This window comes from Ptychodera flava (assembly GCF_041260155.1).
Source record: "Ptychodera flava strain L36383 chromosome 23 unlocalized genomic scaffold, AS_Pfla_20210202 Scaffold_24__1_contigs__length_23054250_pilon, whole genome shotgun sequence".
NCBI lineage: Eukaryota > Metazoa > Hemichordata > Enteropneusta > Ptychoderidae > Ptychodera > Ptychodera flava.
In genome coordinates this window covers 22,815,736-22,839,712 of record NW_027248278.1, presented here as the reverse complement: position 1 = coordinate 22,839,712, position 23,977 = coordinate 22,815,736, and the positions used below count along the sequence as shown (strand labels likewise).

Below are 23,977 nucleotides of genomic sequence, written 5' to 3'. Positions count from 1 at the left end.
TGTCTTATGAGAAGTAGCATATCACACAACATAGTAATAGTAACATGTTTACGCTAATTTGACAAAGCAGATCCCTCATATTTACGGAACTAGAGTTCCCCCCTCCTGCATATTGCGCCATTATTGCTAAATGTTCAACAACATTAAGTAATAATAATTTTGCAATGTGTCAGTATGAAAATTATCTCAGATAATGCAGTGCTAGTAAGCGATTCGGAGAGAAATTATGTGACTCTCCCCTGTTTATGTTCGCTAATTGTGAAGGCTTTTAACTATATGATTTTGTGTGAAAACACAAACGTCCAAGGGCAGACCCGCAAGCACAGACGGCGTCATGGATTGACTGTACCGTTGTCATTACTGTTGATGTACACCTGTTATTGTTACAAGCATCGCGGGCTTCACGAAACGTTGTTTCTGAAACGTTGTACTGGTCTAGCCATTATATTCAGTTACGTATAATCTGTTGTTTGTATGTCAACACATTGGCCTGTTTTCAATCTCCTGTGCACATTAATCGTAACCGTAATTTACACATACAGACATAAACATTCGATCCCGCCCTTGAATGTCAAAGGTGAACGGGATTGACATGATCCCGGTTATCAAGTCCCTGGCCTCCCCATCGTGTTTACCAACTTATCAATACTTATCAATATCTATGAGTTTCGTTATATAATCATTACTCGGTTTTTGCAAACCCATTATAGTTTCATCTACGCCAGTACGCCTACGAAGTCACGGGAATGAGCGAAGAGGTCCCTCCAGGTGAATTGAATTGAATTGAATTGTTTATTCAACCAGATAAACGGACAATTACAAGAAAAATATTACAGTCACTGTGAAAGTATGACTTTATCTGGTTTGGACCATAGAAATAGTCCATAAGGACTAATCGAGTCCATGGCCCACTACTCAGCTAATAACTGCAAACGATGATGCCATAAAGGGCTCAAGTAAGACTAAAATACATATCGGAGATAAAGAGGAAATAAAATACATTACATACATAAATAACTCAAGAAAAGATACATATTATCATGTGTTCATGAAGTAGTTTCTTAATTCCACCTTAGAACCTTTGTCTACACGTTATTTGCTTAAATAAAGAAGGTAGAGAATTCCTATGTTTCATTGCTGCATACTTAATGTTGTGTTGTGTGACTGTAAGCCTTGTTTTAGGAATACAATAATTGCTATGCGGTGGTTTGATATAAAGACGGGATGTCTTGGTTTCAGGACGGGTTTCTTGTTGCTAAAAATTTAATAATTTTCAGTTGAAGTCTACCAATGTGACATTGTACTATTGCATCCCTTACCGAAATGACACCCATTTACATTGTGTTTCTTACTTGTAAGAAACATGTGTCATATACATGCTACCTACAGGTTTCAAAACATGTGTCTGACCATATTGATTTTAACTTTCCGTTATGTATTGACAACATGAACAATACATGTTAGAAGCATGTATGGCTTGAAATCCAGGCAGCTACACCCAAAATCTGTGCTGTTCAATGCAACATGTTTGTCACATGAACACAACACCTCTCTGACATGTTGGCAATCAAGAATCTATCCTCTTCCATGAAGGTCCCTCAAGGGCACAAGAGCTCCTGGAAAATCTTTCCCGGAGAGCCCAGGATTAGATTTTCTGGATCTCTTCTGGAAAGATTAACAGGTAAGCTGCCACTCGGCCTGGCAATTAGCTGCCTCTCTGCTGGGTAGATTTGAATATTTTCCTAATGCTGTGCTTTATAAAATCAACCTACCGTCTGCACTCTGAATTATAGTCACCCCAACAACTTGAAACTTTTTTATCACTGCTGCTGAGAAACTGCCATCACCTTACCACTTCAGAACACTCTTCTGCACAAACAAAAATAATGCAAGAGCTAAAAAATTTGGTAGGAATTAAATTTAATCCACCAGACTTTAAAAGCCGATCAACATAATCAACATTAAACTGTTAAGTTGAAAAAATGTTCAAGTGTCCATAAAGTCAGGAATCATATTGCCATGACCATGAGCTCTGTTTAAAAGTGTAAGCTGTGATTGTCTGTTATGGTTTCAGTTATTGCTTGACCTGTCGTCTTGAGGTTGTCCTATGCATAGCTGGAAAAAATAAAAACATCAAGTAAGATATAAGCTTATTAAGTTTATAACAAAAATATGTAAAATGTTAGAATTGCTAAAAGCTGACAATTTTGACTCTTTCAACAGCTATTAAACATTGAAGAATGAAATTTGCATGTAGTCAGAAAATAAAGAAACTATTATATACCCTCAATTTGCGAATGATCCAATGTGATTTGTTGTACAAGTATAAATCTGTTCATATTGCAAATACCTTCAAACTAGTATATCCATAGACAGTAGAATCAATGACATAAAACAAAATTTATTTTTTCAGATGATTTATCCCGCGGGAAAAAATGTTAATTTCCCTCTTTATTAAGTCAATGAATCTTTAAAGTTATTCATGTACGGAATAAGACAGAAACGTTGCCATAAAAATTGATCTGTACTTGATCTTAATGTATATATGCCAGAACATTTTATCCAAGTATGTTATTACCTCATTTAAACTTCATGAGTCAATATTGTATGATTTGCAAAGGTTCAAGCGAAGTAAATGTTTATTGGTATAATTCAATTAAAATTATACACAGTCTACTATGTAACGTCCACTCATTTGGTTTGAGTACACTTCATTGCATATGTACATGAACGTTCTCAAGTCAAATTGGAACGCAGCATAGGAAAAAGGTAGTTTTTGTATTAAAGGCGAGTTCACCAAAGAAGATTTTTAATATTTGTTTTTGGTCACTTATTCAAGAATTGCCATTTTTGCCATTTATAACTTGATAATTTTTACAAAAATGGATAAAATAGTGGCAGAAGTTGCATTTTTGGGCTTCATCAACTAAATTTATTTTGAATGATGAGAAAAATAGACCAAGCTTGGCGCTTTCATCAAATGATATGGCAGGGTGCATCTTCTGATTGGTATGGCATTGTCCACTCTCTCACATTCATGCAAGGCTGTGAGTATTTGCATAGTAAATGTGGTAAATGAAATGAAAAGTGACCCAGCAGGGACTTGCACAGAAGCCGCCAACTTAGGAATTGACTTTTTGGTAATGAGGATCAGTCATACAAATGATGCAGCTAGAGAAATGCAATTTTGGGGTTTAAAGTTGTGACTCACCCCAATATACAAATAATAAACAAAATAATTAAAAATAATCGTATAGTGGGGTGAGTTATGTAAATACACAAAGCCTGGTGTAAACGTTACTGACAATGCCATACCCATTGGAAGATGGTCCCTGCCATATGACCTGATGAAAGCACCAATCTTGGCAGCTTTTCCCATGATGAAGCCCTATAATGCAACTTCTGCCACAGAGTTTATCTTATTTGTAAAAATCTGCGCAAGTTATAAATGGCTTTCGGAATAATTGACCTTCAAGCGAGAACATATGTAAATATCACCCTGAAAAACTCCCTCTTTAAGCCAAGCTCGAGTTGCACAGACTCACTGAGAGTACTATTCATTTAGGAAACCTAAGGTTGAATTTTACTTACCATTTAATGCTTCAAGGTTATGGGTCAGTCTTTGATACCCAGCTCGTAGTTGTTTACTTTTGTGAAACAAAGCTCTGTATAAGAAAAAAGGTGAAGTACATTATTATAAACACATGATTGGTAATAGTGCCATTTGAGGTTTATAGTCTGCTCCCCACAGAATCCTTAAAAAGTACTGTGCATTGTTTGAAAACATGTCCTTCACACGTGTAATCACTATTGTTACTGTTGATAAATGAAATCTGTCCAGTTATACATTAGTATACTGAAATAATCTGCTTGATCTAATGAAATATTTCGTCTACAAAAAAAACCTATCATCTGTGCTCTCGGTGTCACTCATAATGTTCATAAATTGAGAACAAATATAAAATTTACGGGAAAAAGTAAATGCATGATTGGCCGTTTACAATTTTGTTATTTTTGTAGCCTGATTTATTGTTAAGTTTATGAATTCCCAGGAAATATTCTGTCATATCTTGTCTTTCAAAAACTACTCTGCCCCTATCATCAGCCTTTGATCGACACACATGGTGATAGCACAGCCCCTCTACTGTGGTGATAGCCAGCTTTGGAATTTGACTTTGCCTGCATGAGCAGTGAAGTCATGCCAAGTGAATAATTATCAAATTTCAAAGCAATCGGATTTACGGTTTCAGAGGAGAAGGTAATTGTTGACGGACGACAGATGGACAGATGACAACTGAGAAAGTAGCCTGTTTGATAAGCATTGAATTCAGGCAGCAGAGCAAAAAATAAGAGAAATTGCTAAAAACACAGATAAATAAATATCACCACAATTTTAATAAATCTGACAGAGGTCAACCCAAGGATCGTGAATATAAATTTTCAAAACAAAATGATTTTTTGACCAAAAACGCTAAAATTGCCCCCAAGTTACAACCATAGAAAAATTAACCACAATTCTTGGCTTGGCTGTCTGACTGAATTCAATTTTGCCAATGCATTTTATAACAACACAGAAATACAAATGATTTAGCAACAGTAGCCCTGCGTACAGGTCTGTGTGTTCTCGGCGTTATACGGCTTCCACCACAGCCTTGCAATGGTCTATGGAGATAACTGGGGCTGATCCGGACCACAACGAAAACACGGTCTTTGCCGAAATTCTGCTCTATCGGGGCAAAATCCTTTCCCTGCCTACCTTTACCTCCTAACCGACCCAAGAAAAGATGCGATGAACTTCTCCTAACGTCCAAAGCCGTTCGTTTTCTGAACATAACGTACTCGACAGGTTGTTTACCACTTTGCCCATGGAGGTCGCCATTTTGAATCTCGCTGCAAGAACACAGTTATCTCCATAGACCGTTGCAGGGCTGTGGCTGTGGCCGTATAACGCCAGGAACACACAAACCTGTCCGCAGGGCTAAAGCTACACTTACCCTGAGTAATGTAGATGGCATCAAGGGTGGTTTTGTCATCATTCTGCTGCCATTACATGGCAACATTTGAATTCGTGTCAACCACTGGTGGTACAAACTCATGCAGTGACGCCGTCTCGAGAGTCAAATCGCCATTGAATCGCCAGTCTTCCAGGACATGCAGAGGAATCCGCTACAATGGTATTTTACAGACTCAACTCATTTTCTGACGTCTGAATCGTTCTCACAACACACCAAAGTCATGATTTCTTGTGTAAAAATGACAGCGATTACACAGCAACGGAGCTGACACCGGCAGCTGCAAGCTGTCGACGTGGCAGCCTTGAACAGTTCAAATTGACTGTTGATGTCAAATTGACGTTCAAACTGATCAAGCCTCGTTCTGGTTCATAACGGAAGTCAAGCGTCGACCCCGTTTTACTTGCGATCAGAAGATTCGATTCGCTGGGATTTTTTGGCAACTAATTGAAATGTCTGTGCACACAATTTATACGACAATTACGGTTACGATTCTTTGTTTAGAACAAAAACAAGCGTTTTTAAGGTGTTCATTTAATGACCTCTGACATCACATGACTTACCTTTGACACGGAGTCAGCTGTGTATGTGACCCTTGATAGACTCATTCAATTGCGCAGAGCTGTACTATGAGCATAGAGTAAGTACAAATCTAATGTATTTCGTGCGTCCATCCTTGAAATGTTTCGTGAAAGTTACTCAAGATGCTTTTAAAGACTACTAGAAACTAATTCTTCGTTAAGGGAATATAATTTAAGCAAACTTTAGTTTTGCAGCGAGGCATTCTTGTAAACCCGGAAGTAAGCCCCCTCTTTCTACCTCCATGCTATAACGTAGAGTGACCGTGGCTCTATCGACGACTGAATATCACTACTGAAACTCAATTTGTTTGTGTCGTAGGGCTGACAATTAACCACATGGTATTTTCGACTCTGACAGTAACTGCTTTCAAGTCACTCGATGTTGAAAACAAAAACCAAATCTACATGAAGATCTTATTGGTCCAGTGCTCGTGAATAATATGTGTCGTAAATTTAAACAATAAATGTTTACAAACAAAGATGACATTTTTTGTTACCACTCAAAATTATCAATGTTATGTGATTTAATTTTGGTCAAACTTTGGTCAAAGTATTGTTTTCGCCAAAACTACTTGCCTTATAGCTTTGATATTTGGTATGCGGGTTAATGGGGATAATAAAAATGTGATGAGTCTTTCAAACGATGATGAAATCTACAATTTTGTAATTTGGAGAATTTTTTACAATTTTTTCGTCGAAAAAGGGTTTCTCAAAAATTACGAGTCTGATAGCTATGATATTTGGTATGCAGGTTTCTACAGATATGATGTGCTTTATTTTATAAAACTGCCCTTCAGAAAAAAAAAAACTAAGTCAGCAATATGCATATATTAAACATATTTATCTCATGTAAACAGTGCATGACCTGAAATCCGCTCTCAGACTTACCCGTTTCAAACATGAATGCAAAAAAAATAACATGTATGGTATGTGTATACACAGCACCAACAGAAGTGTCCCTGGGCTTAAACACTTCAGTAGCTATTTGTAAACACCTTCTAGGCATATTGATTTCCAACTATCATGAACTGTTTATGAATCTGGCATGCTAGAAGCTAGTTTTCACTTTGTCATTTCGGTAAGGGATGGGAATAGATACCGTATTCACTTACGTTGTTCTGTATGTCTACTGATGCTTTGTACTGCAACAGTAATTTGGTCGTCTTCTCTTCAGCGCTCCCTGCTGCATCGTGCAATGGTGTATTGCCATCCTGCAGAAAAGAGAATAATATGGTGAAATTGGTCGCCGTAGTCTTCTGTTCAAAAAATATGTTCTTAAATAACGTCAGTTGCAGCGGCGTCGTGGATTGACTGCACCTTTGTCATTACTGTTGATGTACACCTGTTATTGCTACAAGCATCGCAGGCTTCACAAAACGTTGTTTCTGAAAATTGTACTGGTCTAGCCGTTATATTCAGTTACGTATAATCTGTTGTTTGTATGTCAACACATTGGCCTGTTTTCAATCTCCTGTGCACATTAATCGTAACCGTAATTTACACATACAGACATAAACATTCGATCCCGCCCTTGAATGTCAAAGGTGAACGGGATTGACATGATCCCGGGTATCAAGTCCCTGGCCTCCCATCGTGTTACCAACTTATCAATACTTATCAATATCTATGAGTTTCGTTATATAATCATTACTCGGTTTTTGCAAACCCATTATAGTTTCATCTACGCCAGTACGCCTACGAAGTCACGGGAATGAGCGAAGAGGTCCCTCCCGGTGAATTGAATTGAATTGAATTGAATTGTTTATTCAACCAGATAAACGGACAATTACAAGAAAAATATTACAGTCACTGTGAAAGTATGACTTTATCTGGTTTGGACCATAGAAATAGTCCATAAGGACTAGTCGAGTCCATGGCCCACTACTCAGCTAATAACTGCAAACGATGATGCCATAAAGGGCTCAAGTAAGACAAAAATACATATCGGAGATAAAGAGGAAATAAAATACATTAGATACATAAATAACTCAAGAAAAGATACATATTGTTATATGTTCATTAAGTAGTTTCTTAATTCTACTTTGAACCTCTATCTGCACGTTATTTGCTTAAATGAAGAAGGTAGAGAATTCCAATGTTTAATTGCTGCATACTTAATGTTGTGTTGTGTGACTGTAAGCCTTGTTTTAGGAATACAATAATTGCTATGCTGTGGTTTGCGATAAAGACGGGATGTCTTGGTTTCAGGACGGGTTTCTTGTTGCTAAAAATTTAATAATTTTCAGTTGAAGTCTACCAATGTGACATTGTACTATTGCATGGGAATAGATACCGTATTCACTTACGTTGTTCTGTATGTCTACTGATGCTTTGTACTGCAACAGTAATTTGGTCGTCTTCTCTTCAGCGCTCCCTGCTGCAAAGTGCAATGGTGTATTGCCATCCTGCAGAAAAGTGAATAATATATAGTTTAATTATGAAGTGAAATAACTGACAAGGACACGAGTTTGGCAGTCAGTAGGCAAGAGCCTGTAATGTTTTAATGAAGGTAACTGGAAAGTCTTGCAGGCCTAAAAGGAGATTAATAAATACTGTAGAAAAGCTAACATACAAAGTAGAGAAGTCTCGCAAATACCGAACTGTGCATTTTTATGAAACATGCAGAAGACATGAGCTTGTTGTGCTTAAAATGAATAGATTCATAGGTCTAACTTGGTTGTTGAACTAATAATTAACACAGCACTCTTAACTAAGGAGGGCAGGGTGGGGAAGAAATGGAGACAGCTGCCCACGACGACTTCTGCCCTCAAATGTAAGTTGGGCATAAATGAACATGACCAGTAGAGGGCGGTGTCTCCAATGCTGTCAGTGTAGATAATACATTACTCCAGTACTGGCCTTTCGCAATGTTGCCTAAATTATACAGCAGGATATACTTAAGCAATGATGTATCCCCTCCCGGGCCTTCATGGACGAAAGCAAATATTGCACAATATAATGTTCGAGGCGAAGGCGAGTACACTATGAAGTGCAAAGTTTGCTAGAGTCCATGGGCCGGGAGGGGATACATCGTTGATATTATTTTATAGTTTTGGCAATGGCAGAGAATTTGTAGATGTAGAAAACGAATTTAAAACAAAACATTAACTGATATTGAAGCCCGTGAACATCATCCGGCGTTATCGGCCCTAAATGTGCATACATTATACATTTACACACACTCCAAACTACACTGTACACGCACGTCTAGCACGAAAATATGAGCAGTACACTGATGGTTTGATTGGGAAATACAAAAACTATGTAATTTGTAAGGAAACGAAAAGTAATTATATCTCTACCGTCCAAGTCGAAATTCAATCGTCATCTTTCAATGTCATGCCATTCAAAAAGCTAAAACACGTGATATGCCAGTCATCAAGAAAACGGAGTGTCCATGCATCGACATCAATGCCTTGGGCAGCGATATGTACGGTATCAGCTGATTATTATGTGTCGCTAGTAGTAACGGTACAACATCCAGTTATAAACAATATCAACATAGTTCCTACACTCTTTCACAGCCCCGCGCCGGCTAAGCCTTCGACCATACTAGCGCCCTCAGCAGTTTGGCCGAGCGAAGCTCAGCTCACTGAGCTTGCAAAGCTTGCGCTGTCAGCACGGTTGGCTCGGTTAGCGACGCTTCTAAGAAGGACCGTTGAGGGCGCATAACTACGTAGCGAACAAAGCTGCTGTGAGAGAGTCTGCACAGTTCCAAACTTTCACTGAAATATTTATATTTCATTAATGAATGCGTCTAAAAATGTAATTTCCGGAGGCTTCTTGACAATAGCTATTGTATTTTGGAGACCGGCTAAACGATGTAAATAGGTATTTGAAGGTACATTTGACAAACATACTGGCGAGGCTTTGTCGGCAACTAGTCGAAACCGATCATGAAAGTTGTCGCTGATTTAAAGATGCACCAAAAAATAGATAGATCGACGGAGATACCACGGTCGTTATGATTGTCGGTTGTAGTTGCACTTGGACCGAGATTTTTATGTGCCCCGGAATCCTTTCTGTAGATGCCATCTGCCAATGCTAATGACATAATCTGCTGTTTTTAGTCCGTGGATGGCTAGTTTGAGTAGCTTTAAACGTTTGCCTAGTTTACATGGTCACTTTAAAGTGTTTCGTTATAATCACTGATACCAATACAGTCTGAAAAATACATCTGCTTGACAAATTTCAAGTACTTGTGTTTCAATATTGTCGGCGGTTCGTATTCGTAAATCAAGGCTCAGCCACGGCTTGAACCCTCGACACATTAGAGTACTTTCATGACGAAGAATTGCTGTTGCAACGAAAACGACGGAGTCACGTAAAGTTACAAGGTCACACTTTGCATTCCATAATGTATTCGGCTTCCCCTCACACATTATGTCGTGCAAAGTTTGCTTTCATCCATTATGGGCTGGGTGAAGGAACGCATATTATTGCTGACAAGGTTCATCCGGGATATCAAGAGTGAGGTATTCAACTTGTCGGCTCGTGGTGACCGTGTAATTAAATCACTCTCGTTTTCCTTCGCTTATCTATTTTAGGCATCACATTTTCAAATGACTGGAATTTTTCATTTGAATAAATATGTAATCAAACAAACAGACGAACAAATAAACAAACAAACTGTCAATATTTGGGTTTTTTTTATAAAGTTCGAACCAATGATCTTGATTTACGCAATATATGAAAAGTCGAAACTTTGAAATGGCGTTTGATTTCGCACAGTTGTCTAGGTTGAGGTCGGGCAAGTCAGTGACTGTCTCAGTCGCTAGAGAGCTTGACGCGGCTTTTTAACAAGAACTTCCATACCTGTACCCGTTCACTTCTCCGGCTTGAGAAGTGGAGTTAAGTTGTTTACAAAATGTTGATGAAACCAATACAAACGTTGACTACCGGCATCCGTCTGATAAATTGTAACGGACAGGTTGGAAAAACAGTAAATCGCAGTAATAATGATTTAATAAAGTGACGAGACTTTGAAGCTATTGACAGCATGGTGATTACATATGACGAAAGCAATCACTGACAATTCATCTAACTAGCAATTAATTTGATTCTGGGTGTGCAAGATTATCTGCGGGATCGTGAGGTTTTTATTTCATGAAATCTACTACTCGCTGTAAAACAGAAAGTCACTTCCGTGTGATGGCTCAGGCTATAATCAACAGTAACGCGTTCAGGATGGCGACCGTGTATCCTCACACATGACAGGGTTTGCTGACCTGTCGAAAACCGAAAAAGAAAATGCACTGGATGCTCTTGCATAAAAAACATGACAACTTTTTGCCATACAAATTTCTGCGAGAGCTAATGCCAACTTAAAGGTATACAGTCACCTGTAATCTAAATTTGCCCATATATGGTCAAAGGGGCGTTCCTTAGTATTAAAAATGCCCATTTGAGGGCGCTGTTTTTAAAAAGAGGCCACCCGCTTAAAATCTGTGATGGTTAGATATTCTCTTTCCATGGTAACTGTGGCAAATTGGAATAGGTGACAGTATACCTTTAATGAGTTACTAAGCGTGTGTGTCAATATGTACGCACTGAATATAATGAATTTTAAATTTGACGCCTGAACCAAGCATGGCCAGTGATTGGACAGAAACGCTGTTCAATTTATCAAGGACACCCCCACTGTAAGTAAAACCTTTTGTTTATCGGGTCCTGGACGCCACTTTTTGTACAACTTCAGACTTGAGTTGAGCACCTAAGATTTCTTAGCTAAGCAGATAGTTTAATCAATTGCGATTGAAATGGATATGTGTTCGACATTGGAGTGAACAGCAGAGATGAAGCACTTGACTTGAAGCTCAATAACTCGAAAAAAATCTCACAGAAACTATTGTACGTGTCGGTAAATTCGCGTAGCATCTCGATCAAAGATGAAATTAAAGTTATGAAAATTCGAAATAAAGTGAATCTAAATCTATTTTGGTGTAAATTTGAATAACAACCGGAGAGGTTGCGGAGAGGTCACGAAGACACGTAACTGGGCCCAACCACCATGAAGGCGCGACTTTGCACAATTTTTAAATATCGGGTATTTACAATCTAGTATCGAAGTTTGACATATCGACAATTTCGGGACTAGAATCGATACTAGACGATACTGAGAATGAACTGCGGTTGTCCCATGAGAAGCCGCATCTATGTAATCGCCGATATTTACCGGCGATTTTTAGGCCTATATCGATTCTAGATGATGACTTGCCCTGTGCCTCGGCACGCCGGATCTGTGAAATCTCCTACTATTTATCGGCGATTTGGGGACTCTAATATTGTCGGGAATGGAAATCCGAAAGAAATAATGCAAAAAAAATAGTTTATTTCCTGTTTACTATCCAGGGTTCTCTATACGCATACTAATGACGATTTCACTGCATCAGTTTATCTATTAGTTTATTTGTTAGTTTACTGAAGCCATAATATGCAAATCTGACCTTTCCGTTGTTAATTTTATCGCAACTTTGACATTGGTGTAGGCCTATATGAGAAGTAGAACCACGGAATAAAGTGACGTGTGTTGCAGCAGAATTACAGAACACATCGTGTCTGCTTGTCTATCCATCCGTCACACAAAGCGAATTTCCCTTTGCCACAAATTTCGATAGGCTGGACGATAGCCTACTAGAATAACTTCCCCTGTGCCTCGGCACGCCAAATCTGTGAAAGCTCCGATATTTACCCGATATTTATCGGGGACTGTGGTGACTCTAATACTGATACTAGACAACACTAGATTCTGTCAAATCGCAAGTAAATATCCGATATATCGGAGATTTCACCACCTTACAGTTCTGGCCAAACCCGACTTCAATGGACTGACTCTATAGCTTCGATACTAGACGATACTAGATTCTGTCAAATCGCAAGAATATAGATCCGATATATCGGAGATTTCACCGCCTCACAGTTCTGGCCAAACCCGATTTCCAAGGACTGACTCTAGCTTCGATACTAGACAAGACTAGATTCTGTCAAATCGCAAGTAAAATAGGGGCCTATCCGATATATATCGGAGATTTCACCGCCTCACAGTTTTGGCCAAACCCGATTTCCAAGGACTGACCCAAGCGTCAATACTAGACGCGACTAGATTCTTTCAAATCGCAAGTAAATATCCGATATATATCGGAGATTTCACCGCCTCACAGTTCTGGCCAATCCCGATTTCCAAGGACTGACTCTAGCTTCGATACTAGACGATATTTTCTGTCAAATCGCAAGTAAATATCCGATATAGGCTATCGGAGATTTCACCGCCTCACAGTTCTGGCCAAACCCGACTTCCAAGGACTGACTCTAGCTTCGATACTACACGATACTAGATTCTTTTAAATCGCAAGTAAATATCCGATATATATCAGAGATTTCAGCCCTTTTTAGATCTAGCTAAGCCAATCTAACTTCAATCATCAGTGGCCGTAGCCTAAATATCGGATATCGTATAAAATTAAAGTGCAATGTCGTGGTGTCCTCTCAAGCACGGTACCTCTATACGTACGTGTGTGGAAGGACTGCAGCACAGTCAGTGACAAAATACTCAGAGAAAAAAGAAAAGAAAACCAATGTTTCATCATGGATGTACTACCTCCATGGGTTAATGGGCGCTGAATGGTATGATATTCGTAGCAGTATCCATCGGAAAATCTTCACTAGCGGTTTACACGTGTCGCATGACCATAAGTTTTCTTTCTCAAAGAAGCAGGTCTTTAGTCAAGATTTGAAAACTTCACTACTTGATACTGAACGAATATGTCTAGAAATCTATTCCACAAGGAAGCAGAGGCCTTCATACGTGCAGTCGTCGCTCTCGTTGTTTTTCCCCCAGGCGAATTGGGGTTGCAACTGAAAAACCCTGAGTCGTGCAACGACAAAAAGAGTCATTGTTTTTTCCTTCGCACGTACGAGAGAAATGGCTGCTGCTACAGCGACATACAAGAAAGAATGATCATTATAGACTTTGAGTCTTGTTCGTTTAGTTTTACATGTACGGACAGATGAAATAAAAAACATTAGCATATACGCTGACCCGCATATAAACAAGACTGGTTTATAATATTGTACAACTGTGACCGTCTTTGGTTTAGGCCTATTGGAGGAAAATCTATTTGCATTTTTTGGCGTTCTCTTTTATCGATTAGACTTTTCTGTGCAAGCAGCAAAAATACCGTAACATCAAAAATAAGCCACAAACTAGGAGAGAATGCTTTTAGTAGGGTTGTGGATACTTTCCCTCGCCTGAAGAGGCAGAATGAGCCTGATGGGCACTGCTAAAGCTGTACCACTGTCAATCGCGACGTACTTGAAGTTCGCCGGCAATGTTAGCCGTGAGTTGCGTACAGCCTCCGTGTGTTCCCGGCGTTACACGGGTTAGCCGGCATGTGAGGGGTATGCGAGCATTTTTTTGTGTGTCTGTTAACATAATTAATAAGTCAGCATATCAAAATTAGATTACAATATATCAAAATTGGACCACATCAATATCTTACATGGATACATTATACCTACATTAGATAAAAAAGAAAAACCCGTTTATAACCGCATGCTTCGTACAGGGTTGGGAGAGAGTTGCCGCGGCCGGTGTACGGGCGGAGCAAATCTTTATGTCCGGGAACGCTTGCGCTTACAAGCAGGCGAAGTACGTCAATTTTTGTTTGAGTGTTTATCCCATTGACCGGAATGTTCAGCCCCTGTGTATGCAGGACACTTGTCCATAATAACGGAGAAAACATCAGTTTTATAGTCATTCAAGTAGCCTGATCATGAACAGGACCATTGATACATGTCGTACCGATCGACATGATCGCAACCATAACAGTCGTCGCTGACGAGTAATGCCACGGTGCTACTGTCAGCTTAGAGCGGATCATACGCGAGCGCGTTCACGGATAGCCGTGGTTTAAGGGACTTTAGAGGGGGTGTTAAATACTCAAAATTATCGTGTGTCTCAACGCATTTATTTTCATTTGCGACCATAAACATGGTGACTTACATATTTTACAACATAACATGCACTTTTAATGGTTTGCTAGTATCCGTTCGACTCAAAGGACACAATGGACCATCGTTAGGTGAAATTACCAAAAATCTAGTTGTTGTGGACTTGTCAGGTGGGAGTGCAGAGAAATACTTAGAAGAGCCAAGTGTAGAAATTGGGATTAGGTGGAGATAATTTGTTTGCGTTCCTGCCAGCCTTATCCGAAGCAGTCTTTGTAGTTTTATCGCCCTCGTTCACGCTGAATATTCATAGACGTGGGCACTATCCGGTTCTGGGGGCCTGAACCGGATAGTGCCCACGTCAAAATTTGTATGGCCAAAAGTTGGAATGAATACCATGCACACTGACGACCAGTTTTGTTTTAATTGGCATACCGCTGTATTTCTACTCACATCGCCAAGCTGCAATATCATACATGCCCTGACTAGTTCAGTCAGATTCCCGCAACAGTCCGCCGTAATATGTTTGAGGGAGGGTGCCAGCTGGCCGTACTAACATCTTTGTCTTTGTAGAGAAGTTGTTCGACAGAGCATTGGGGCAAGGTAACCTCTATGCAAAGTACTTTCTGATAGGCGAATACACATGCAATGTATTAGATAGCTGGGTCCTGACTCAATATGGTACAGACCTTCAAGAAAAGCTTTCCTGTGGATTTTTTTGCTAGTGTTACAATTTTCTTCTCGGCATTATACTTCTAAGACAGTATGCATGGCAAAGTATTACTACATAGTAGTTGTCATTGAAACGTCTGCGATTACAAGCTTGGCCCATTCCTTGTAAGAAATGACTTAGTCACTAGTTTTAGAAGATGAATATATACCTGACATCGTCACCGTACCTGACTCGGTACTAGTTAATTTAACTGCAACTAAATATTGATAAGGCTAGACAGAAAAAAAATTGTTTCTTGGAATAACCGCTTCTGCTTTAGTGCCGAAATGTGACTGTTTCCTCGAATATACGCCATAAGTGTACAACTACATCCCTATTATATTTGTGTTGCCGGTAATTTGTTTTTGTTAGCACGTGAAAATGCTCAGAATTTGCTCAGTATTTCTGCCAGTGTATGTAACGGTTCCATTATCATGAACAGTTTATGAAATCTGGACTCCAAGTCATCAGTTACAATATGCCTAGTTGGAAATTTTGCTGGTTTTGCAAAAAAAAAATATCGCCCACCGCTTCTTCGGCCTTATTTTTCTCTGACTTGCATGTGCAAACAGGGAATCAAAAATGATATGTATACCATGTGTTTAATTCACTTCATTCTTCTGTGACACTCCGAGATGTTTTTATTAGTAAAAATAAACGGTTGTTATGACTTAATTCTGCGTCAGGCAGTTTTCGCATTGAAGGGAATACACAAAAAACATTTGTTTTCTTTGATTTGTTTGCGATGTGATTTTATCTGCAATTAATGGTTGCAAAACAATTTGCTGGAGAACATATCTCAAAAATTTCTTCTTCAGTCATGGTGAGAGGTGGTGAGGGGATGAAGCTCCACCCCCTCACCACCTCTCACCATGACTGAGGTCACGGAGCGACAGTGAATGGCTCATTCGTTCAGTCCAAAAACAACTGGAATTCCACGAGCGTCAAACTAAAATCCGTATTTGTGAATGACTTGACACTAAATGGTTCTTGCCAAATATGTATGCCACAGTTAGGCCTTTCAGAATAGCGCTTGATTTATATGGCGTCACTATAAGACATCGACCATGTTCAGCGTGTGAGTTATAGTTATCATTCCCTAAAACCAAAGTGCCGCTTCACAAAATCATCGGAACAGATGGACATAAGAATAGACGAACCTGCAATACGACAACGAACGTGAGATGTCCGAGAACAGACGGCTGTCACATATATTCGATGAAATTAAATCAAGAAATACTACTACTACTAAAAAATATTTTTAACCGTAAATATCATCTCGTCTGTTTCTGACGTTCAAATATGAATCAGAGTATTATGTTCACATGAGTGTTTATGATATACTTCTTAAAATATCAATTGAAAATCCAATACCGACTGTCAAAGCTTTCTAAGAATAATATAATTGCATTGTATTCAAGTAACGAACACAATAAAGTCAGAATATTGGACAATTTGATTTTTTTTCACCGTTCACAGTTGTTTTCTTGTTTTACCTTCACTGATTACCAAGCCTGGTTTTGAGGATGAGCTGCAAATATGTCCACACGAAAATATGACTGTTTTTATGGTAATTAGCTCGGTATCCCAAGGTAACAACTTTTTCCCCTAAGAAAATGCATAGTTAAACAAGTTTTCAAACTTGACACAAGAGCACTGTCGCCAAGTCAGGATCCTCTCAGGAAGCCGCTCGATTTATATCGCGACACTATAGAACACCGACCACGATCAGCGTGTGATATAGAGTCACCATTTCTTACAACCGCTACATCGATCATGCGAAGTCCGACACTATTTTGTTTTACGATTGCCAAATCGGTAAAATCAAGTCTGCCAACCGATGTAAAATACTGCTTTGAAATATTCAGAGCAAGACATCAAACCATTATTTATGGAAATCGTTTGTACTGTACGTAAAAGAGTTATTTTAAGCAGACTGCCGCTTCACAAAATTATTGGAATAGCTGGACATAAATGAGTACGCATCCACAACACGACAAGAACTTGAGATCAGCGGAAAAGACGGCTGTCACATAGATTCGATGGATAGCTAAAAACACCAACACTACAAAAAATTTCTTCCAAGCAGCAAATTTAAAATTTCTGTCATCTCGTTTGTTTCCAAATGCCAAATTATGAACAAATGTCTCATGTTTACAGCAGAGTTTATAAAATACTTCTTCGATATATCACTTAAAAAGCAAACACCAACTGTCAAAATGTATCGCATCGAATTCTTGAGAAGAAAACGATGACGTCAGAATATTAGACAATTTGCATTTTCATCGATGACAGTTGTCAAGTTTACTTTTACCGATTGAATGATGACAATTTGAATGAAGCTACGTCCAACATACGAACTTGTGAAGGTTGTATTCTCCCGGCCTGGAGTGAAGATTAGATACCAAATATGTTTACAAGAAAAAAATATGTGGACTACCGGTCGGGACCCCCTCTGCAACAACTCATTACCCAGAGGAAATGAATAGTAAAAAATATTTTTCCGACGAAATATACTGAAAAAGAACACCTGAAGCAAAAATCTTTCAGCAGCAAAATCATCATTAAATGCAATGACTATAACTCAAACCATGATTTTTTATTTGTGGCGACAACATATCAGCGTCAACATGGCTAGCGCCATGGAACTTGACCTTCTGCGAAATCAAGCCGCAGTATGAGGCATTGATTGCAATGTTGAATTATGACAATGGCGGTGAATGTTTTACTTTGAATTCAGAGAAAATCGAACCCCCGTGTGGACGTGAAATCTCAGTTTTCTCATTAGCCGCATGAAGACGCGGAAACTTTGCTCCACAAAAACATTGTTTATTATGCAGGCATACGGACATGGATGTCTATGCTTAGATGCCCGCACTAAACTGTCCTTGCTGAAAACTTATCGCCTCTTGCGGACGTTGAATCTCTGCCAGGACATTATCCGAATGTATACGCCGGCAATGTAAAGCAGGCGCGGAAACTATATACGCTAACGTTGTAATGCGAGCAAGCTAATGGTGTACGCCGTGCTGCGGAAAACACAAAAAAACAAACAAACAAAAATAAAAAAAACAATATAGGCCTAATAAAATATTTAATTGCCTGCTGATCGAATATATTCCTGAAACAAATGCTAATGATGAGTATGTTCAGTTTGACAAACTATGGCATTACGATCAGGTTCAACAAGACGGTATGCTAGTTATTACGTTCTGTTGTATAAAAGAAATATGCAAATGTAGAGTACGTTCAGTGCGGAAAATATATATGCGAGCGACAAAACCAAATGCTTAATAAATGCGTCGCGGCGAGAAAGCACCATGCATTGTAAATACGCTCCGATTGGGCCATGGCCAGTATGACATAAAAATTAAACTACACAGAGTCCTACAATAATAACCGACATGCAACCATCTTTATTTCATCCAATGACATGTATATCTTCAAGCAGAATGCAGATTATTAAACACTCAGGTTAAAAAACGGGCATCGTCATCTCTCTCTCTCCCTTCCTCCCTCCCTCCCATCCCCTCTCTCTCTCTCTCTCTCCTCTCTCTCTCTCTCTCTCCCTCTCTCTCTCTCTCTCTCTCTCTCTCTCTCTCTCTCTCTCTCTCTCTCTCTCTCTCTCTCTTCTGATCGATTGATCGATCGAAACTATATGTGATTGGTTTTTTTTTATATAGAAGCGGTAACGGTATATAAAAAGTAAACTTGGTTATTTGATAAATAGAGTGCCATTCACAGCCAGGCTAGTAAGCAATAAAGACTCACCGATTCAATATGCTGTCAAATCATGACAACTTTTCCCCAAACAGACTTAGACGGGGTGGTTGCGACCAATCTTGATTGAAATTGGTCTCAGCCACCCCGTCTATTAAAATTCATGAGTTTACTTTTCTTGTGTACGTACATACTTATATCAGATGGAAATCTGAGGATTTGCGATTACATCAGGTTGACAACCCCCCACACAAGAGCAATGAATGTAAAAAGTGTGAAAGAGGCTCCCACCTAACTATCCAAAATGTTTTTGTGTCGAGTTTGTGTTTGATTCGTTTCAAAAATGTGTTCCTACATTCTTATCCGATTGTTTGTGTTAACAAAAATGTTTGTTTCGCCTCGGATATTTGTAGGGAAGTTTGGATCAGTGTGTACGGTAATGTTTTGTTTGTGTGGGGAAAGCTTATGGCGAGACGCAGCCGAACCTATTGTGTTACAGAGTTGATAGAGTGGCCCTTTGACGCTTGCGTTTTCGAAACCCGAGTGTGGTTTCTCATCAGTCACAGTGTAGATTATTTCCTTAGTTTGTGTTTGTGAAAAATTATTTTAATGCATTTTAGTGGTCTTGCTCTTCGAGTAGCGAGGCAAGTATATTAATGTTTGGGTCTCGTTGTGAGTCCGTTTGGTGGTTCAGTTTGTTTGTTCTGTTTCTTTACTTCAGTAAATTTTGTTTTGAATAGTGTGTCTTTTAGAATTTTGCCGAGGTTTGTGTATTTTTAGGCAATAAGTACCACTGCGGGGTACGGATTTTATGTTTTCTGGATCAAGATACTTACAAGTATCATGATCGATGTGTTTGTTCTCGTACATTTTGTTTAATAGTTCGTGTACTTTGTTTACTGTTTGTTCTGTGTCGTCACTGGCTAGTTGTGTATAATACTTAGTGTTGCGTAATTGCCTTTCGCATTCGTGTACGTAATCTTTTGTGTTGACAAAGACAAACCCGACCCTTGTCGAAGGGTTTTTATGGTAATTGTTTACTGTTTGCAAGCTGGTTTATCGCGATTCTTTGGGCACGCGACATGTTTTGTTTCCTTGTTTGAAAGGGTATTTCTAGAAGTGCGAGTTTAGCAGCTTCAGATAGCTTTCAGGTTTTTGTATTTTGCTGTTAGTGGAGTCAAATTTGACTTTTCTTTGAATTGGTGTTGTTGCGATTGTTCGTGTCTCATGATGTCTCCGGTGTTGGCTTATTTGCTAATGAAACTTTTAATGTTAATTGTTTTCCAAGTCAACTATCCAAGCATTTTAAGAGGGTGATCAAAAGGGCCAGAACAGCCAATTTTGACCAACCGCGTTCAAGAACCCGGGAAAGGTGTTTAAAGTGTGCGATAGATGTGTTTACGACATAAACATTACGAACAGAAGGATTAAGATAGGTATGAATAATCCAAACTGCCCAGTTTCTGTGTGGGGAAAAGTTGGAATGATGTTTTAAGTTCAGTCATGCGATATTTGAACGATATTGCATGGAATACAGAAATTTAAAGAAAACGCGAGCGTGTCTTGTGATAATTAGCATATCAAACAACATAGTTATAGTAAAATGTTTACGCTATTTTGACAAAGCAGATCTCTCATATTTACGAAACTAGAGTAACCCTACGGCATATTACGCAATTATTACATGCCTCGTATATCGAACGTAACGCGTTCCGTGCGATTCAATTGTTACTTGTTTATAACGTCGCTGGCCGCATAGTCATCATTTGATTGAAAGTGAACCAACATTTTTTTTAAACTTCAAAACTTCGAATTTAAAAAAGTGACCAAATTACATATCTTTCAAACAAGAAATAAACATCAAAATCATGATGAAAATCTATAAACCGTGTAAAAGTGATTTAAATACATAAATGCGCCGTTCTATAATGAAAACCGTTCTAATTTGTCAATGTATATTTCTCCAACATGAAAATAAAGCATACGATTGCCATTTGCATGAAATCCTTTTAGAGAAAATTATATCAGTGGCATTTTATATAAACATTACGGCCCAAACAACGGACGATGCACCCTCGAGGCAAGGTATCATTTGTCATCATGACGTCGAGCAAAAGGTCACCTACCTTCGGGAGAGTAGTATATTATTTACTGATAGTATATAATATCTTGCTCGATATGCCCAAGTGGTAACTGTAAATAACATTTTATTATAAGTAAACTAGAGTTACCCAAGGATTGTGGGTTGACTTCAGAAAATATTAAAACAGTTGACGAGATACATTTTAACAGACTATGGTGCTCATAAAAAGACGATCGCGAAATTCAGGCAAAAATACGGTTGACAGACCATCACATACTACAGGGTGAACTCTAAAGTTTGCAAGACTAGTGATGTAATATCCTAGCGTATATTGTCACTAGTTTCTGACCAATGACAAAAGCACATAATTTTATTTGATGAAATGTTTTGCGAAACTGTGAATAAATATATATGGGATGAGCGGCCGTACTCTATGCATTGGGGAGATAAGCTTATTCATATTACAGTCTCCAAGAAAAACAAAACCGGGGATGTTTAGGCGATAACAAAAGCGATGACTCACACAGCTGTCCTGGCAGGGAAGTTAAGTTGGAGTAAAGAAACACCATAACAACAAACAATGGCAGATTCCTGTCGTGTGGGGGCGCTCCTCCACAGGACATTGGCAGGGCCATGCCTGCACAGATTTCCCCAGTAATTCAGCTTTGGGTGTGGAAGGCAGAGTGAAAAAATTATTTTGGGCTATTCTATTTATTATGGGGGTGGACAGAGCAATCAAAATGGAGGGGTTTTTGCTTTAAAGATTTTTTTTTTCAATTTTTTTCATGAAGATTAAAATGACGGGGGTGATTCGGGCAATCTGCAAAGGAACTTTGATGCATTTTTTCCTTTTCATGAAAATAAAAATCCACAATTAGAGTCAGCAATGCTCTATAATGTCACTTTGGTGTGTTTTTTCCACCCACAGGCCCAATGGTTCTATTTTAAGGTAGTATGCACCTCGAAAGTGAAAGACTTAAACCTTTGCTCAAACTTTCCTCAAAGAATATTTCAACCATTCTCTTTTAAAATCAAGAATGAAAATCAGGGTCACCTTGCAAATTTTGGAACAAGAGAAACAAATTACTCGAGATTTACTGATATTTGAAATTCAAAATGGCCGCCATCCCTGTGTTAACTGTATGGAGAGAAAAATAAAATTTTCAATTTTAAAAAAACTAAGCCGGTAAGAGCTTTAAAACAAACCCCCACAAGCGGTACATCAGAAAAGAATTGAAAAAGTTTGAGAGTCAGAATATCTGTCCCCGAGGCGCGTTCTACCTTAACTCAAAATAGCCATCCAATACAATGGATTTTGCTTTGCTTCACTGCATTTTTTACATTTCAGATTACACAACATTCAACCATTTCTCGACACTTTCACTTGCATTTACCTGCCTGTTCAGTTTACATGCATGTCATCACAATATCTTTTCTTTGAGTTTAATTTATGCTATTGATCAATGGAAAACTGATGCTTTTCAATCCAACATAAATTCAAACTGACAAGACTGAAGAAAGAAAAGTTTGGCCAAAGTGAACGGGTTTCACATAACACACACATGACGACAAAATGAAAGATCTGCAGACAATTCAGTTTGGATCACAATGTGTACTTCATCATTTATTTATTTATTTAAAGTTATTTTTAACACTCTTTCTTAATTTTGCTCGGTTGGGATGAGAGGACAAGTGTTGGTCTCTGACCATGTACTCAAGCCGCTGGAGTTTGTTTGGAATGCCAGCAAAATTTCTTCCTGTGATATTCAACTTATGGTGAATTGCTTCGATGCCACTCTCCCCTAAGAAGCCAAGACCCATCTTTGTTTGTTGTATTTGCTGCATAGCATGACATTCTAAAATGTGTAGTTTGGGGAATACTGACTTTGTCGGAAAATTGGACCAATAGTATTCCATCAAACTTCTGATGTTTATCCCTGGAATAGAAGAACAATTGTTCTGTATCAGTCTAAACATTTATGTCATACTTAAACTATGAAGTTTTGAAAGAAAAGTAAACTATATGAACTCAAAGAAATAAAAAGCGAAGGACTTACTCAAAAATCCTTTTCTAATATTCTAACTCTCTCCAAGAGGATTGTGGGTGAAAAAAAGAAACATGCAATTGTTAGTTTTAACAGCAACACAGTACAAGTCAAAAGCTGTATAGTGTTTTTCATAATTCTGTACTGTGCATTTATATCAGCTTTTCTCAGTCTATTCCACACAACATATTGAAACACAAAGTTCAGAGCAAGTAAATAGATACAACTAAAGTATGGCCTGACAGTTCATTTTCTGCTCACTACACACAGACTGGTATGTTTTAAGGTCCAGTGTTCTCCCCAGAAATTTTGGGCAGAGTGACGGTCAATTTGAATAACAACAAATGTAATTGTTGTGCAAATGATTTCTTATTGTTTACTAAAAATTAAAGACTGGTGGCAAACCCTCTCTAATTACTCTTAGAAGAACACAGAGGTTATATCGATCTTCTCCAACAAGCTTTGCAACAATAACAAGAAACTGGAGGTTATGCACAGTACAGAACTTATGAAAAAATATTTCTCTGGTATCTGTAAAATTGAAACTTAATACCAATTAGTCATAATAATATTGTAACTGTAATGCAAATGAACAATTACTCAGGACAACTATAAACACAAATGGAGTGATAAATGATTTCTAATCACCAAGGAGTTTGATTTCACCCTCTGTCAGTTGTCTTGACAGGGAATACAACCTGTGGCAAGCAGCAAATAGTGTGAGGAGTGGCTTGTACAAATCTCTCACAGCTTCAGCATCTTTCCTCATGTCAGTGCAAACGCTAGTTGTGCAATCCACTATACTGTCACACAGCAAAGTTATGTTCTTTTCCTGGAATTAAAATAATGGCATCAGTAATTTTGCAATTTGAGTATCA

General features: G+C 38.5%; 2 protein-coding genes and 1 long non-coding RNA gene across 3 annotated transcripts in view; all 3 read right to left on the bottom strand.

The window, feature by feature from the left end:
* LOC139124992 (death-associated protein kinase 1-like) overlaps window positions 1-23,977 on the bottom strand; it is a 353,067-nt gene that overhangs the window by 226,965 nt on the left and 102,125 nt on the right. The gene's annotated exons all lie outside the window — the stretch shown is intronic.
* The window catches only part of LOC139125093 (26S proteasome non-ATPase regulatory subunit 10-like), a 107,049-nt gene that overhangs the window by 37,957 nt on the left and 45,115 nt on the right, over window positions 1-23,977 (bottom strand). The window contains exons 4-5 of the mRNA XM_070691200.1: window positions 7,900-7,998; window positions 6,706-6,804 (exon numbers count right to left, since the gene is read on the bottom strand). Of these exons, the coding sequence (XP_070547301.1) occupies window positions 6,706-6,804; window positions 7,900-7,998 (198 nt within the window). The remainder of the gene's footprint in view (window positions 1-6,705; window positions 6,805-7,899; window positions 7,999-23,977) is intronic.
* LOC139124465 (uncharacterized) lies at window positions 774-5,555 on the bottom strand. Its single transcript, XR_011549922.1, has 3 exons — window positions 4,995-5,555; window positions 3,592-3,665; window positions 774-1,869 (listed from the first exon to the last, which is right to left on the bottom strand). It is a non-coding gene; the product is annotated as an uncharacterized lncRNA (long non-coding RNA).